The sequence below is a fragment of the Eubalaena glacialis genome, chromosome 4 (genome assembly GCF_028564815.1).
Source record: "Eubalaena glacialis isolate mEubGla1 chromosome 4, mEubGla1.1.hap2.+ XY, whole genome shotgun sequence".
Taxonomy (NCBI): Eukaryota; Metazoa; Chordata; class Mammalia; order Artiodactyla; family Balaenidae; genus Eubalaena; species Eubalaena glacialis.
This window is the reverse complement of record NC_083719.1, coordinates 184,789,997-184,805,827: the sequence shown is the minus strand read 5'-3', so window position 1 is coordinate 184,805,827 and position 15,831 is coordinate 184,789,997. Positions and strand designations below refer to the sequence as shown.

The window sequence follows — 15,831 nt, the reverse complement described above, 5'->3', positions numbered from 1 at the left end:
GGAAAAAAGTGGAGGCCAGTGGGGACCCAGCAGAGGTTCACTGGGTCGTTTGCGAACCCATTGCCCAGATGGGGAAACTGAGGCTTGGACCACGTGGGAGGCACAGGCCAAGGCAGCCGTTCATGGAGGACTGTCTTGAACCCCAATGTACAGGCAGGACAAGCTGGGGGTCCCAGGTGGAGGCTGATGGGGACCCTTTGTACAGATGGGGAAGACTGAGGATGGTGGAATGCTGGTGGCACGGATCCATTCTCTGCCTTCTAGAACTGGGGTCAGCAAACTTTAAAAGTACCATAAAGAACCGGATAGTGAGTATTTTTGTGTCTGTTTCAACTGCTCCACTCTGCACTGTAGTGCAAGACTGGCCACAGAGGAGATGTAAGGGATGGGCATGGCAGTGTTCCAATAAAACTTTATTTATAAAGACAGACGGTGGGCACTGGGCCCTGTGACTGTAGTTTGCAAACCACTGAACTAGAGTGTGAGCTCCAATGTCCAGAGCAGGGCTGAGCACACACTGGATGCTCTTGATTCCAGGAGCAACCAGGCTCAGAGGGTCACTTGGGGCTTGTGTGTCAGACCTACTGCTCAGCAGAGGAAGCTGACACCAGACAGGGGTCCAAGGGCTGCCTCAACCGGCTCTCGGCAGTGATGAAAAAAATGAGGACAAGACGTCATTCCTATAGCCCAGATGTACAGACAGGACTGGCTGAGGGCCACAGGCCAAGATGGGCCACCTGGATGTCAGGGGCTGATGGAAGGGTGGGGAGGCGGTTCCTGCACAGAGGGGGTGGTTCCTGCATAGACCCATTACAGGGGCGGGGAAAGCTGAGGCCCAAGGAGGCAAGAGAATAGAATGCACCAGAGAAAGGGGAGCTCAGCCATGGAGGTTTAGAGCTGGAGAGAGAGGCCCCTGGGGGCCAGTTCACCCTACCCTGTCCCCCACAGACCTATTCCACAGATGGAAAAACCGAGGCCTGGGAGGCTCAGCGACCTGGCCAGAGCTGTGACTTCAACATCCCCCTCCCTCTGCCTGAGTGGTGCTGCTGGGTGGCCACAACACCCATTTTACGGATGAAGAAACAGACCCCAAGAGGGGACCCAATCATGAGGGGCAGAGCTGAGACAGGAACCCACACCCATCCGACTTCCCCACGAAAACAACGGCAGCCCCCATCGGGCCCCTCAGAGAATAACGTGGGGCCGTGGGAGGCCCCCATCCCCTTCTACAGGTGTGGGAGGGGGCTGTCTCATTCTCGCCATTTTTCAGCAAGTGAAACTGAGTCTGCATAACATCCAGGACCTGGTTTCTCAGCCTCAAGGGATGAGAAATTCAAGGAGAAAGGAAGACAGAGAAGAGAAACTTCGGTCCCCCCTCCCCGCTCTTGCCTGGGGCCTGTGCTGGGCTTCTTGAATGGGAGTGATGTCTTTTCCTAGCATGTGAATCTCATTATCTGCCCAGCTCTCAAAAGCCTGCGTTATGCTATTATTATTATTATTATTTTTATTGACATTGTTGTCGCTGTAAAGATTATTTCAGTTGCTTACAATCTCCCAGGGGCAGGAAAAGGCCCGAGGCTCCACTACGCCTTGTGTGATGGAGAAACTAAGCTCAGAGAGGGGCAGAGACCTGGCCAAGGTCCTGGAGGGTCTCAGAGTCGGCGTAAGAACAAGAACCCAGGACCCCATTGGCCCCTTTCTCAGAGCAGTCTGCTCTCTGTGAGGCCAGGGTCTCTCGGGGAGACAGGGAAACCGCTGCTCTGGGCCACGCATTGGTTTTTCTAAATGGATGTGGCCAGGCTTGCTCCCACCTCCAGGCCTGGATGCACACGGTACCGCCCACCCAGCGCCCCCTCCCTGCCCTGAGCTCCATTTCCCCTGGGCCACCTCTGGCCATGGGGTGCTGGGGCTGGGGGATGACCTCAGATCTCCCCTATTACTGAGGCTCTGAAAATAGCCTCCTGCCCTCGCGGGGTGGGGCGGAACGGGGCTCTGTTTGTGCCAGCCCAGTTCCCCCATGCCAACAGCCCCCAACGTGTGAGTCACCGTAACAGCTGTGGTGGGGACCGGACCTCGGGGCCCTTTTCCGCCGCTCCCCCATCCCGTCCCCGCCCCAGCTGACCTGCTGAGGCAGAGGGAGGATAGAGGGGGCCGGTCCCCTGTCAGGTCCTATCCAAACTCAGAGGTGCTTTTTCTGTGTCACCATGTTACTTGACATGCCAGCCCCAGGGGTGGGGAGCGATTCGCCCAGGGTCACACAGCCAGTCAGCAGAGCCGGGAGCAGAGCCCAGGTCGTCTTGCCAGAGAAGCTGGGGTGGGAAATCGATGGGGGCGCAGGACACTGTCCCCTGTGGAGGGGACGCCAGGGTGGCAGGAGGCCTGGGCAATGGCTGTGGCTGCCACCCGAGGCCTGGAGCTTATTGGGGCAGTAATAAGAGGTAGCTGGGAAGGGGCAGCTGGAGTGTCAGCCAGCAGGCCTTCTTGAACAGGGTGCCATCTCTTCCTAGCATATGAACCCCATTATCTGCCCGGCTCTCAAAAGCTTGCATTACGCTATTATTATTATTGATGTTGTTGTTACGATTGTTTTGGGCCCAGACTCTTCCTCCCCTTGAACCCCTTTGTCTCTGAGCCCCCTCCCCCTTTTCCGAGCTCCTCTCCTCTTCTGGCTCCTCCCCTCTCCAAGCCCCTGTGCCCCTGCCTTATCCCTACCCCCTCCTCCCCGGGCCCTCTCTGGGGAAAGATGCCAGGGAGGCAGGCAGGGGCGGGAGCCTACGTCACTGGTGACCCCAGCTGGTCCTGGAGGAAGACAAACAGCCTGTAACTGGGTCATGGACCTGCTGCCCTAGCCTCCCACATCCTCTTGGGGAGGTCAACCCAGGTGAGAGGCAGGCCTGTCACTCTCTTTGTCCCATAAGACCTGTGACAACCAAGGCCTCTTCCCCAGGCACTTCCCAATGCCCTCACTGGCTGACAGGGCAAGGGAGACAGCCAAGGCAAGCTAGATGCCAAGAATCCTCCTGAACTCCTAGACATCCCTCAAGGCCCTCTCTCCAGTGTTCCTTCCTTCAGGCAGCCTTTCCTGCTCTCCTCAGGGTTCTCCCAGACCCAGCCTGGACCACACAACTTGGGGTCTCTGAGTCCAGCTCAGTTGCTCTCCCCCAACCCTGAGGCCCAGGGCTGAGGCACTCGCTGCCAGGCAGACTTGTTGAGGGAATGAGCTTGGGTGACGACAGCCTCCATTTTCACCTTCTGTATGATCCAGGAACAAATCACTGTTCCACCTTGGGCCTGTTTCTCATTCTGTACAAAGGTCAGAAAAGGACATTGCACCCTTTTGGGGGTTGGTGGGGGGGCTTATCCATTGCCCTGGTAATCAGAGCTGCAAGGTGAGGGGAGGCAGCAAGACCAGGCCTTTCCCAGAAACCCCACTTGGCCAAGGCAAGTTAGATGCCAAGAATCCTCCTGAACTCCTACACATCCCTCAAAACCCTGTCTTCAGTGTTCTTTCCTGCTCTCCCTGCTGGGACTTCCTGGCCAAAGAGGACAGCAGCAGCTGGGAGGTAGACACCTGGGTCCAAGCCCCTGCTGGGCGCTATGGACTGGTCAACTGCGCACTGGATTGTGCCCCACTCTGGGCCTCCCTGTAGCCCTCCCATCCTGACAGTCCAGGGCAGCAAACCAGGACGTGAAACTCCAATTCCCAAACCAAAAGTTTTCCACGAAGGATTGTCTCTCCTTCATTCACTCAGTGATTCAACAAACATTACTGAGAATCTCTTATCCATCCCTAAGCTTTTATCCCAAACCCCTATGCACCCTTCAAAGCCCTGGTTCCAATGTCCCCTCCTCCATGTTAAGTGTCAAACAGCAGAGCTCATATTCGAACGCAGGCCTATCTGGTGCCAGAGTAAGTGTTCCTAACCTAGAGTGGTTCCTCCCCTCAAGCTCAGAGCATCATAGCTTATGAACAGCTCTTATCCAATGAGGGAGAGATTCATTTGGTTGTTCAACAAACATTTACTGAGTATGTACTTTGTGTCAGCTCCATGCATGATGCTGGAGACCCAGCAGTGTCCTCGGCTCGGCCCTCACCCAGATCCTGACGTGGGCAGGGACGGATATTAAACAAGGTAATAAACATGGAATAAAATGCCAGGTTGAACAAAATGCTCTGGAGAAATTTAAAGGAGTTTGAGGAGGGGGCTGGGGGTTGTTTTTTTTTAGCTAGGGGTGGTCAGCGAGGGTCTCTCATAGGAGAGGACACTTGAACAAAGACCTACAAGATGACACTCCATGGTAGGAGCTTTGCAGGTGGAGAACACAGTACATGCAAAGGTCCTGAGGCAGGACCATGCCTGATGTTTGGGGAGAACAGTGAGGAGGCCAGTGAGGCTGGAGCAGAGTGAACAATAGGGAAAGTGGAGGTGGTGAGGGCAGGAAGGTAAGGACCCCTGAGGAGACTTTGGGTAAACTAAGTCCAGGGAGTAGAAAGTCCCCGCCAAAGTGACGAGCGAGTCTGAGCCCTGGGTCTCCTGACTTCCCTCTCCGTGCTGTGTTGTCCTGGGTGGATGCTGGGGGCTGAGCCAGAAGGCCACGGTGTGGGGGAGACAGACAGGGAGCGAGGCGGAGCATGTACTGAACTGTCAACTCTACGAAATGGGAACAATTGTTGTGCCCACTGCCCAGAGGGAGAGACTGAGGCACTGAGCACTGAAGCCACCGGCCCAAAGTCACGCAGCCAGGAAGGAGCCGAGCTGGGACTTGGACCTGGGTGCCTCCTGACTCCCTGGCCCCACTTGCCAGCTCCTTGAGTACAGGGTCTGGCCCCATCCTCGGGACTTCCCAGCAACGCCCGTTCTGCACCCCACCTGCTCTCTCTGAATCCCGTGTGGCCCGCTTCCCCGCTCAGCCCTGGGTCACGTGCCAAAGCGGCAGCACGGTCCTGACAGCCCCTCACCTACACTGTAGCCCCTTGAGGGCATGGCTTTGATCTGTTTCATCCACTGCTGCGTCCTCAGCATCCAGATCAGCAAAGGAGCAATCTCATCCTTTGCCTGTTACCTATGCACACACCCCGACGGACAAAGGATGCTGGTACCCACGTGGGTCTGGCCAAACTCAGGGAGACCCTGGACAGGGCTGGGCGGGCGGGGAGGAAAGACCAAGAGAAAAACCCTGGCTGGGGGTTCAGGGCTCAAGGTTTGGGGGAGTCAGCACTGTCCCTGTCACCCGGCCCAAGCTGAGCAGATAGCGACAGAAGGAAAGGAGGGTAAGTTGGAAAATGCCTATGGGATGTTTAATACAGTTATTACTTTAGAGGCAACCACAATCACAGCCAAGCTTATTTGGCACCTACTGTATACCAGGCCCTGTGCTAAGGGTGAAACATCTGAAGAAGGGCTAGGTCACCTGCCCAGAGACACACAGCCACCTGGGCGAGACCTGCATGCAGATCCAAGGCCGCCCTAGGTCTCTGCTCGGTGACCCGTCAGGGCACGCACGTGTGCACGTCTGCATGCTCACACGTGTGGGAGCGTGGGCTGCAGGCACTATGTGCCGAGGGTCTACACACACCCAGGTTAGGAGGCAGTGCACGCGCGTGCGGGTCGCTGTGAACACGTGCTTTCGTGGGGCAGGAAGTCCCAGGACATTCGGCGTGTCCCATCTATTTGGTGTGAGGGAGGTAGGAGGTTCAGGCAGAGAAAGAGACATTGGAGAGAGAGAGAGAAAGAAGAGAGATATTGGAGGGAGGGAGGGAGGGAGGGAGGGAGGGAGAGAGAGAGAGGGAGAGAGGGAGGGAGAGAACGCTGACTCGGCCAGAATCCCAGCGTCGTGATTTACAAGGCGCCCGACCCTGACGCGCCGAGGCACCTCCGCCGCAGAGAAAAGATGGGGGAGAGACACAGACACGGAGAGAGACAGAAAGAGGGAGAGAGACGTGGGGCGAGCTTGTGCGTACAGGAACCAATCAGAGGCCATCAGACCATGGGTGGGGGGGCCACAGGGAGCACCCACCTGCCCAGGCCTGGCCAAACAGCCAGGTGGGCAGTGGCCCCGAATCCCCAGACCCACCAGCCATGCTGTGCCACCCCGGGCAGGCCCTAGCCCTCTCTGGTCTTGGCCCCTGTCCCAGCCCTGAGGTGCTGGGGGACCCTCAATCCCAGCAGAGCCTCCCAGAACCCACACCAGGCTGGCCCCTCGTGCCTTCCCCCCCAAACCCGCAACAGACACCTGGCCCATAGGAGGTGCTTAATGAAGATCTATTATATTCGATCAAGCCAAAGTCGGGGACCCTCTCCCAGCCTCAGTCTCCCCACTGGAGAAATGGGGTAAAAAGAGTGCTGCCCAGCAAGGCAACGAGGTGAAGGAATGAAGGAAAGAATGAATGAATGAGGAAGGGGGCCCTGGCGGCCGCACTGCCGTGGCTGCAGCCCAGGCCCAGCCTGCGGCCCCGGGGAATCCTGGGCACTGCAGCCAAGAGGGATTTGGCCCCAAACCCGGAATAACTAACGTGGCGGTGGAGGCGGGTGGGAGGGAGGCCCAGAGCGGGGCAAGCGCGGGGAGGCCGGCCTTCCCGCCGGCAGGATTTATGGAAGTAACGGCTGCTCCACAGTTCCTCTTCAGAGTAAAAGTGAAAAGCACTTGAGTCACCACTGAAACAGGGACGGGACTCCCAGAATCCTCCAGGGCCACCCGGGCCGCGGCTGCCACCCCCTCGGTGGGCAGGACCCCGGGGGCACAGGGCAGGCTGGCACGGGAGCAGCCCCCCCCCCAACTTCACACGCCCCGAGCCGGTCTCGGCTCAGGATCCGGGTCGGATCGGCTAAAAGGGAGCTATTTTAGGATGGGCTCAGGTTGTAAAATTAGTCAAGGGGGGAGACAGGGAGAGACAGAGATGGAGAGGGAGCGAGACAGGGAGAAGGAGAGACACAGACAGAGAGGAATGGGTAGGGCGCGATGAGGTAGCCAGGAGTGGGGCTCCTGCATGGGTAGTCTGGGTCCTTCCGGGTTCCCCAGCTGGAGACCCCAGACCAGGCTGGGCCTGCAAGCAGCTGCGAGGATTACACTGAGGGGGTCCTGGGAGGGGGACCTGGGTTCCCCTCCAGGGTGGGGGCACCCATGGGAGAAAAAGCAGAGGAGGGGGAGCCCCCTGCGCTTGGGCCACCCCATCCCCATCCGAGCCTGGGAACTCCCTGGTCCTCTCTGCCTGTCTCTGTCTCCTGGTCGCCCTGTCCCTTGCACACAGCAACCTCAGGTATTTTTATTGTCACGTTTCCACCAAGAGCCTGCCTGGCTGATCCTTGCCCTGCGCCCCAGGGAAAGCCAGGCCCGGGGAGCACAACACCAGCTCTGGTTCTCACTGCCACCCACTCTGGGCAACGTGGACGGGGGCCTGTCTCCCGAGGAGTCCTGATGGGGGAATTCCAGGGCCCAGTGACAATAGGCTGCCGTCCAACCTCCTCGCCTGGAATAGCCTCCCTGGGCTCAGCCCCCTTGGGCGGCTCTGGGAGCGAGCGCGAGGAAAGGCTGGAGGAGGCGGGGGCACCCCGGGGCCACCCAGGCCACCCCCTGAGCCCAGAGACTGGGAGGTCCAAGGTCACCGGGCAACCCTGACTAGGACCCTCGTGGTTCTTGGGGAGCTTCGGGCGACAAGAGGCAGAGGGGGGCCAGTGATGACTGCGTCGGGGGACTCCCAAAGCTGCTTGGAGGGGAAGGAAGGTCTGGAGAGGGGCAGGGACGTGCCCAAGGTCACCCCGGGGATGATGAGTAGGACAGGTCCTGAGACCCCCTAAGCACCGGCCCTCACATTCCCCCATGGGGAGCCAGAAACTGGAGGAGCTGGAGGGGGCGGGTGAGAGGGAGCCTGCCATGAGTGAGGGGCACCCTAGGATCATGAAAGGGGGGACCCCCATTGGAGACTGGCATCCACATGCTCTCTGTACAGTGGTCCTCAGGACACTCAGCCACCCGCTTGACTCCCACCTCCCTGTGCCCCGCACTTTACAGCTTGGAGGCCACACTGCCCCTCTCTGGAACCTGCCTTAGCTCCGTGTCACTTCAGGGGAAACTGAGGCCGGGACCCCAATGGCCTAAGGACACACAAGGACCCGGGGTGGGGGCAGAGCTGGAGGGTGGAACCAGTAGACCTGGGAGGGTGCCCCCCCTCCCTGCCATGGAGCTGGGGGAGGGAAGGGGTCCCCCAGGGGCGACCCGGGACAAGGGCAGCCGCCCCCTTCCCACACATCCCCTGGGTCATTGCACAAGGGCCGAGCCCCGGGCAGTCTGGGAGCTCGGCCAGGGGTGAGAGGCAGCGGGCGGGGGCAGGGGCAGGTGCCGGTCTGGCGAGGGCGTCCGCAGCGCCGCAGTGCCCAGGCCAGACCCCAGAACGCCAGGCCTCCCGGCTCCTCCCGGCGGCGGCGGCTCAATAACTCACAATCGATGCGGCGAAAATATGGGGATGGGGTTGAGGGACGGGGGGAGGGGGGGGAGAGGGAGACCGAGCCGGGACGTCGGGTCCCCCCTCCCCCCACTGCTGGCGCCTCCAACTTTGCGGGCCCCCTCCCCCTCCGCGCACACGTGGGCCAATAATGGGGGAAAAGGCTGCCCAGGGCCGGGGTGGCGGCGCACAAGCTTGGGGGGGGTGGTCCGGGGAACGCATCAGAGGGGTCCTCGTCTCGAGTCCCCGGGCGTCCAGGGTCCAACCAGGACTCCCTCGATTCCTCCTAGGAGCAGGCCTGGGTCCAGGCCGGGGGTTCGCGCAGAGCCCCACCTTTGGCCTTCTCCCGGGCGCCCCCCGACCTTCCTGGCTGGGGTGGGGGAGCGCGTCCTGCGTCCGGGGAGGGCGAGGCTGTAGGGCGAGCCAGGGGGAGAGGTCGCGGGGGGCGGGGCGGGAGTCCCCGGTGAGGGTCCCGGGTTGGGGGGAGGTGTCCCCGGCCCAGTCCAACCCCCCACCGGACCCCGGCCGGCGGCGGGGGCATCCCGGCCGCGGCGGCGGGAGGGACGCGCGCCTTTTTCGTCCCGCCTCCTCGGGCTTCCAAACTCCGGGGCCGGGCTGCGGGGGACGCGGGGCCAGGGCGCGGTGGGGCGCGGGCCGGGGGCCGGGTGGGGGGCGTACCTGGGTCAGGCAGAGCGGGGACGAATACATCCCGGGCGCGGCGGGAGGCGCAGGGCCGGCCGGAGCGGGCGCGCTGAACTTACTGAGTCATTTTTCCAAACCCCCCCCCCCCCCGCGGCCGCGGCCGGCGCGCTCCTCGCCGCCTCCTCCCTCGGTCTCCCTCCCTCCTCCCTCCCGCGCTCTCCCTCCCTCCTGCGCCCGACTCCCTCTCTCTCTCCCTCTCTCTGTCTCTCTCTCCTCCTTTCCTGTCCCCCCCCACCTCCTCCTCTGTCTCTGTCTCTCTCTGTGTCTCTGTCTCTCCTCCCTCTGGCAACCTCCTCTCTCCCTCCCCCAATTTCTCTCCCCTCCCACCCCGAACCTCCCACTTCTCAACATCCAACTTTCAAAGAAACGAGGGAAAAAAGAGCGCGAGCGAGGAACGAAAGCCGCTCCCCCTCTCCATGCCTCCTGAACCCCCCTCGTTGCTTATTATTACGAATTTCCAGCCGCCCTGGGCCGGGCCACCGGACGGGGACCCACGGGCCCATGCACACCCGGACCACAGCGGGTCCCCCTGGACCGCCAGCCCGAGTCTAGTGGGCAGGGGGGTGGGCTGCTGCAGGACATTTGGGGGCCATAGGTGGATTCTGAAGACCCCCCCCCAACCCGCCCCGAGCGGGCCGGGAAGTTGGAGAAAGGAGCGGGGTGGGGGTGGGGGGGGTTGGGAAAGAACGAAGAAGTGACGTGTGCAGAGGCCCGGCGCGAGCGCGCCTCTTTCCCCTTAAAGATGTACAACCCGGGGTGCTTGGCGGGAGAAGGGGTCCCACGGCATCCTCTCCCCCTGCTCCTCCCGAGAGCCAGACAGGGGCTGCAGTTCCTAGGCAGAGGAGCTTGGCTACAACTGCCCTTCCGTGGCCAGAAGGGCCTCAACCAACAGGGGAGCCTCCAGAAATCTGCTCTCTCCTCCTCAGCCAGCATCAAAGTGGAACTGGGAGTTGGGGGGGCTTCGGCCTCCCCCATATGTCGCCCCCGTACCCCAGGAGGAAGATGTCCAGGCAGTACCTCAGGCTGGCCAGATAAAACCTCGCAGCCTCTTCCCGGGTGTCTGGTAATTCCTACTGACCCCCGCAGTGTGCCCATTTCACGGATCCAGAAACTGAGGCATGCGGAGTGGCTTGGAGCCCGACTACCTGGCCCCAGGGCCCACACTCTGCAAGCTCGGTTGTTCTCCCTCTGGAATAGATGGGCACAGACCTGCCGCTGACGACCTAGCCTCACCCCTCCCCCAGTTCACTCCGAGAATCCTCCCAGGCTCTCTCAGAGGCCTCTGCCACCTAGCAGACCAGGATGCTCCCCCATTGGTGTCCTCCCCTGTGAAGTGGACGAACAGTGCCCACCCCATGGGGTTGATCAGCATAAGAATACTGGCACTTAGCAGCGCCTTGACCTTCCGTCAAATATGCACAGAGACATTCTTAGAAAGCTTGGCCATTTTGCCCCGTGTGTCCCGAGTACAAATGATAACCTCTCGCCAACTTCAGGCAGCTGCCCCATGCCCAGGGGCATGGAAGACGCCAACAACTCTGTTATTCTCCCGTGTTACAGGGGAGGAAACAGACGCCCCAGGAACGGATGCTACTGACCTGGGGCCCTGGAGCTGGAGCAGAAGTGAGCAGGATTCACACAGGACACATATGCCCTCCGTCCCGCCGGCTCCCCCTGCACGTGGGTGACGGTCATTCAAATAGCACTTCACAGATGGTTTTTTTAAAAAACCCACTGTGCAGCCATGGGGGGCATTTAAACCCCAGAAAGAAAGGGAGAGGCAGGTGTCTAGGAATCCAAATGCCGACGTAACATAAAGCAATATTTTATTATTTAATAAAAACGCCATGAATACCTGGAGGGCAGAATCCCCAATTCACAGACATTTCCAAGTTCAAGTTGGCTTCGGCGCATTCTCCCAGGTGGCAGTGACCCCCAGACTTCCCACCACGCCCGCCCCATGGGCAGCCTTCCCAAGGCAGTTTAGGTTACTCTGGAAGGCACAGTTTAGAGAGACCACAGACTCTCTCTCTTTCTCTCTCTCTCTGGACCTCAGTTTCCACATCTGTAAAATGGCAACAATAGACGCATCTCGCATTTTGGAAGTCTGGGCGGATGGGAATCCTTAAGATAACGTGTGGGAAGACTGTGTTAATATATTAGTGGTGGCAGGTGCCAGTTCACAAACATCAGTGAAGAGTTACATATATATATATATATATATCATCCAGTTCAGCAGGAGCGGTCCCTACAGTGTACACAGTAGGTCCAAAGCAGGCCAGCTGCAGTGCAGGGTTGCAGCCTGGGTCTATGTCTTCTCCATCCAGGAGCTAAAACTCCCTGTGCCTCAGCTTCCCGCTCTGTGAAATGGGACGATAATAGTTTCTACCCCTCTGGGTTGTTGTGGGTAAACCAGCCAGCGTTTGGACCGTACCTAGTGTTTTCTAAACAAAGCAATTGCTGGATTGGACCTGTGTGTATAACATCCCAGAAAGGGGCCGCATGATTTAGCTCCTGGCACTTTGGCGCACAGTTTAGCTCATTTTAGTTTAAAAATGCACTCTCCCCATCACTCACTCTTAGGCTCAGATACGGACTGTATCTGTGACTGTCCCAGATACGGACGCACGAGGGTGTTGACTGTCACCCTGCAACACTAATGCCAATAATTTGGAGCCAGCCACCGTGTCCATCTGTGGGGACCAGTTCAGCAATGCCACCCGGGGGCACAGGCTGGAATACTATGGAGCTCCACAAAAGAACAAGGGACCCCCACATGGAGATGCCTCCAAGAAATGCGCAGGGGAAAGCATGCTGCAGCGCAGGGCTCCTCCCCCCTCAGCATTATGGACCATAGCTGGTGGGGCCATCTTGGGCACTGTGGGGTGTGGAGCAGCATTCCTGGCCCCCACCCCCTGGATGCCAGGAGCCCCCCAGTGTGACAACCACAGGTGTCCCCGGACATCACTCAGTATCCCCTGGGACAGAACCACCCCAGTTAAGAACCCTTGCTGTAGACTCAGCAAGTAGACTCAAGATCTCATTTGGGATTTTTAAAAAAAGAATATACATATATCCTTTATAAGAATATATGTGTATCCTTTATAAGAATGTGTATCTGTTACATGTGGAGTTGCTCAGACAAAGCTGGATGAAATAGGGCTTTTCTGGAGTAGGGGGTCCCAGCGGGGTGGGGGTGATGAGGAAGGTTTGATTTTTACTCTGGGTACTTTTGCATCCTCTTTAGATGTTCATGAGTCGCTCATGTTATTAAAAAGCAAACTTAAAACATGTGAGTGGAATTCACAGCAGCACTTTCAAAAGTGAGAGCAGCTCAGGGAGGGATGATCAAAGCCTGAGACCACCAGGGAACTCCACAGCGGCCGTACCCAGCGAATAGAGGACACAGCCAGGGGGCCAGGACCTGTGGATGCACGGCTGACATTGCCACCCCTCCTGCAACCTTGTGGGGCATCCTGTGTGTTCCCATTTTACAGATGAGAAATTGAGCCTCCAGAAGGGGATGTTAAGGTCCTCAGCCTTGAGAAGTAATGGGGTATGACATATGGGCTGGTACAGGCACAACACAGAGACACACACGCACAACATGCCACAAAGAGACACAAAGACACACAGAAACACACCACATGGAGACACACAGATTCTCACACGTCACACAGACTCCAGCACATACAGACACCCAGACCCGAGGGGACACACACAGACTCATGCAGACTCACACAGAGACACACAGGCCCACACGAGGTCATGCACAGCCCAAGCACAACACATGTGCAACCAGCCACAATAACACATACACACCAGAACACAAATATACACTTACAAGCACACGAACCCATGGACAGAACCCCTCCCACTATGTATACACTGGCACGCACACACACACACACACACACACACACGGTGACACACAGCACCCGCATTCCTGCTCCCCCTCGTGGTTGTCCTCCCCCCAAATGCGCCCACAGCTGGGGTCTTTGCTCTCCAGATCCTGCAGGGACCTGGCTCGGACGTGGAGGTGGGGGGAGGGCGCTATGGCTTGGCTCCTCCCCCTCCTACAAACGCAGGTGCCTGTTTACGAGTGTGTGTGTCTGCGTGCCTCTGTGTGTGGCTGTGTGTGCACCTGTGTGGGGGCAGAATTCTGTACACGTGTGGCTGTGAACAGATAGCTGTAAGAGCGTGTCATGAGCGTGTGCTGCTGACTGCGCACCAGGTGACAGGTGGGGATGGAGGCCAGTGTGGTGGAGGGCAGTGCCCGGGCGTGGGGTGGGGGAGCGCTGCGTCTGAGCACTGGCAGTGGGTGTAGGGCAGGGTGAGCACGGAGAACGGAGGGGCGTGAAGATGGGTGATCTTACCTGAGCTGGGATCCCTGAGTGTTGCGTATGGATGCATCCCTGTGTCAACGTGGGACCCCTTTTCTCCTCTTCCCAAACAGCCCCCCAAAAGGGAATGCAGGTTGAAAGTTGAAAGCAGAGACTCCCACCTGGCTTTGGGGCTTTTATATTTAGAAAATTATATAAAGCGCCCTGGGGTGGGGATGGGGGCGCGACGGGGATTCCCCTGGAGGGGAGAAAACAACCCTGTGTGCCCGCCCGGTCTGGCCCGGTCCCGGGCAAGCGCTGGGAGGTAGGGCTGGGGGCGCGTCTACCTGCCCATCCGGGCGAGGGGGTCTCCTTTGCCACCCCCCTGGTCCAGACTTAACCCACGCGCTTCGGTAACCACCCATCCCTCGAGACCTCCTCTGGGGGGGAGGGGGGACCCCCCCGCCGCCCCGCCCCCTCTGGGCCACGCGCACGCGCAGCCCCTGGCGGGAGACATCGCCGCCGAGTGATCGCGTCCCGGCGCCACCTCGCGCCCGAACCTCAAGCTGGGACCACCTGGGGCCGTGCAGATAGGGGACCCTGAGGCAGGGGTAATTGGAGCGGACGGGGTAGGGAGTGAGAGGAGGGGACAGAGCTTTGGCGAGGTGGAGGAAGCACCCGTTCCCCATCCGGCAGCCCGGGTTACAGGAAAAAAGGAACTGGGCGGGGGGGGGGGGGGAGAGTGTAGACCCATCCCCAGGAATAGTCACTCAGCGCCAGTCAAACGCACACAGCGACACCCAACTGTCCCCTGAGACGCAGCCACGCGACACAGTTCCCCACTCACTGGCAACCCCCTAACCTCCACACACTCATACGTGGACACCCCCATGGTCATCCAGGGACATCACGTCCCCCGGGACATCCAACTCAGCCACACAGCTTCACAACACCGCCCCACGGGGACCCGTGGCACAGTCGCCCAGTTATCCTAACACACACACACACACTGTCCCATAGCCGCACAATGCTTTAACAACACGCAACACAACACACACACAGCCACGTGGATGTGCAGACACACAGATACATAAAGGAGAGGACCCCACGCCCGGGGACCCACGGACCCACGGACAGGCATGGGACCACCTAGCTGCACAGACTCGCGAATGCACCCCCGGATTCCCGTGCTGACTCGTTTGAGAGCACAGGGGCCCCCAAACGCACCCCTCGAGTGAAGATGCCACTGACACCAGCGGACCGGACACCGGAACCCTCAAGTGCAGCTACCGGCGCTTGCGGGCCTGGGGCGCGCCCGGCCTAGACCCGGTGACCCCTCCCGGCTGGGACCGCGGCGGGGCTGGGGTCCGCCGGGGGGCGGGGCTCAGGCGGCGCTAGGGCCGGCCGGGTGGCTGCCCCTGCGCGGCGCCGAGAGCGGCCGCCCGCCCGGCTCCAAGTTCAAGGCGCCCGGCGGCGGCCGCTGCGCGCTCTCCGCCCCTCTCCGCAGCGGCCATTTTCCGCTAGCTGGCGCGCCGCGCTCGCCCGGGCCGGGGCAACCCGCGAGGGCCGCCGCGACCCCCACCCCGCACGGCCCCGTCGGGCGCCCCCTCCCTGGGCCCGGCTTCCCAGCCGGCTGCGCGCTTGGGGGTCTTGCGCCCGGAGCCGCGCCCTCCCGCCTACCTTCTCCCGCCGGGCCAGGGAGGGGGCGGAGGCCTGGCCTGGGGGGGACCCTCTCCCGGGAGCCCCGCCCTCCCCTCCAACTCCATGGTGCCCGCGAGGGCCCCCCACTTGGGGTCCCCCGCTGCGCCCCGCGCGCCAGCTCCGCCCCCAGCCGCGGGGGGGGTTGGACTGGCGGGCGGGGGTCCCGGGGCGGCGGGTGTGTGGGGGGGTCCCCGCATCGAGCCCCTCCCCCGGGCGGCCCCCGCCCCCTGCCCCCCCCCAGACCTCTCAACTTTCGCCCGGAGCCCACTCACCACCCCAAAAACTCCCCGGGCGAAAACGAAAGTGGGGGCGGCGACGTACCATGGCGCTGCTGCGAGGAGGCGAGGCCGGCGCCGGAGCGAGCGCGCTCGGTCCCCGGCGAGGGGGGGCCGGAGGCGGCGGGAGGAGGCGGCGAGGGAGGGCGCGCGGGGGAGGGAGCGAGCGCGCGAGGGAGGGGGCGCGCCGTGCCCGCCCCCCCAGCCCAGGACCCTCCCCTCGGCCCGCCCTCCCCCCGGTCCCGCGCGCAGCCCGCGCCTCAGGCAGCTCCGCGCCCCGGCCCCGGCTCCGGCGGCTCCGGCCGCGGCTCCATCCCCGGCCCGGCCCGCGCGAGGGGAGGCCAGGCGAACGGCCGCGGCGGCGGGTCGTGGGGCCCGGGTCGGGCTCGCT

General features: G+C 60.9%; 1 protein-coding gene across 5 annotated transcripts in view; it reads right to left on the bottom strand.

Moving 5' to 3' along the window:
* NFIC (nuclear factor I C) overlaps positions 1-15,599 on the bottom strand; it is a 64,530-nt gene extending 48,931 nt beyond the window's left edge. For 4 of the 5 annotated variants that reach the window (XM_061190775.1, XM_061190771.1, XM_061190774.1 and 1 more), the window contains exon 1: positions 9,119-9,220. In XM_061190775.1, coding sequence (XP_061046758.1) covers positions 9,119-9,148 — 30 coding nt within the window. In that variant the 5' untranslated portion in view covers positions 9,149-9,220. Of the gene's footprint in view, positions 1-9,118; positions 9,221-15,486 lie in introns of those variants that run through there. The other variant, XM_061190772.1, reaches the window with a different exon arrangement.
* Between the last annotated feature and the right edge of the window lie 232 nt (positions 15,600-15,831).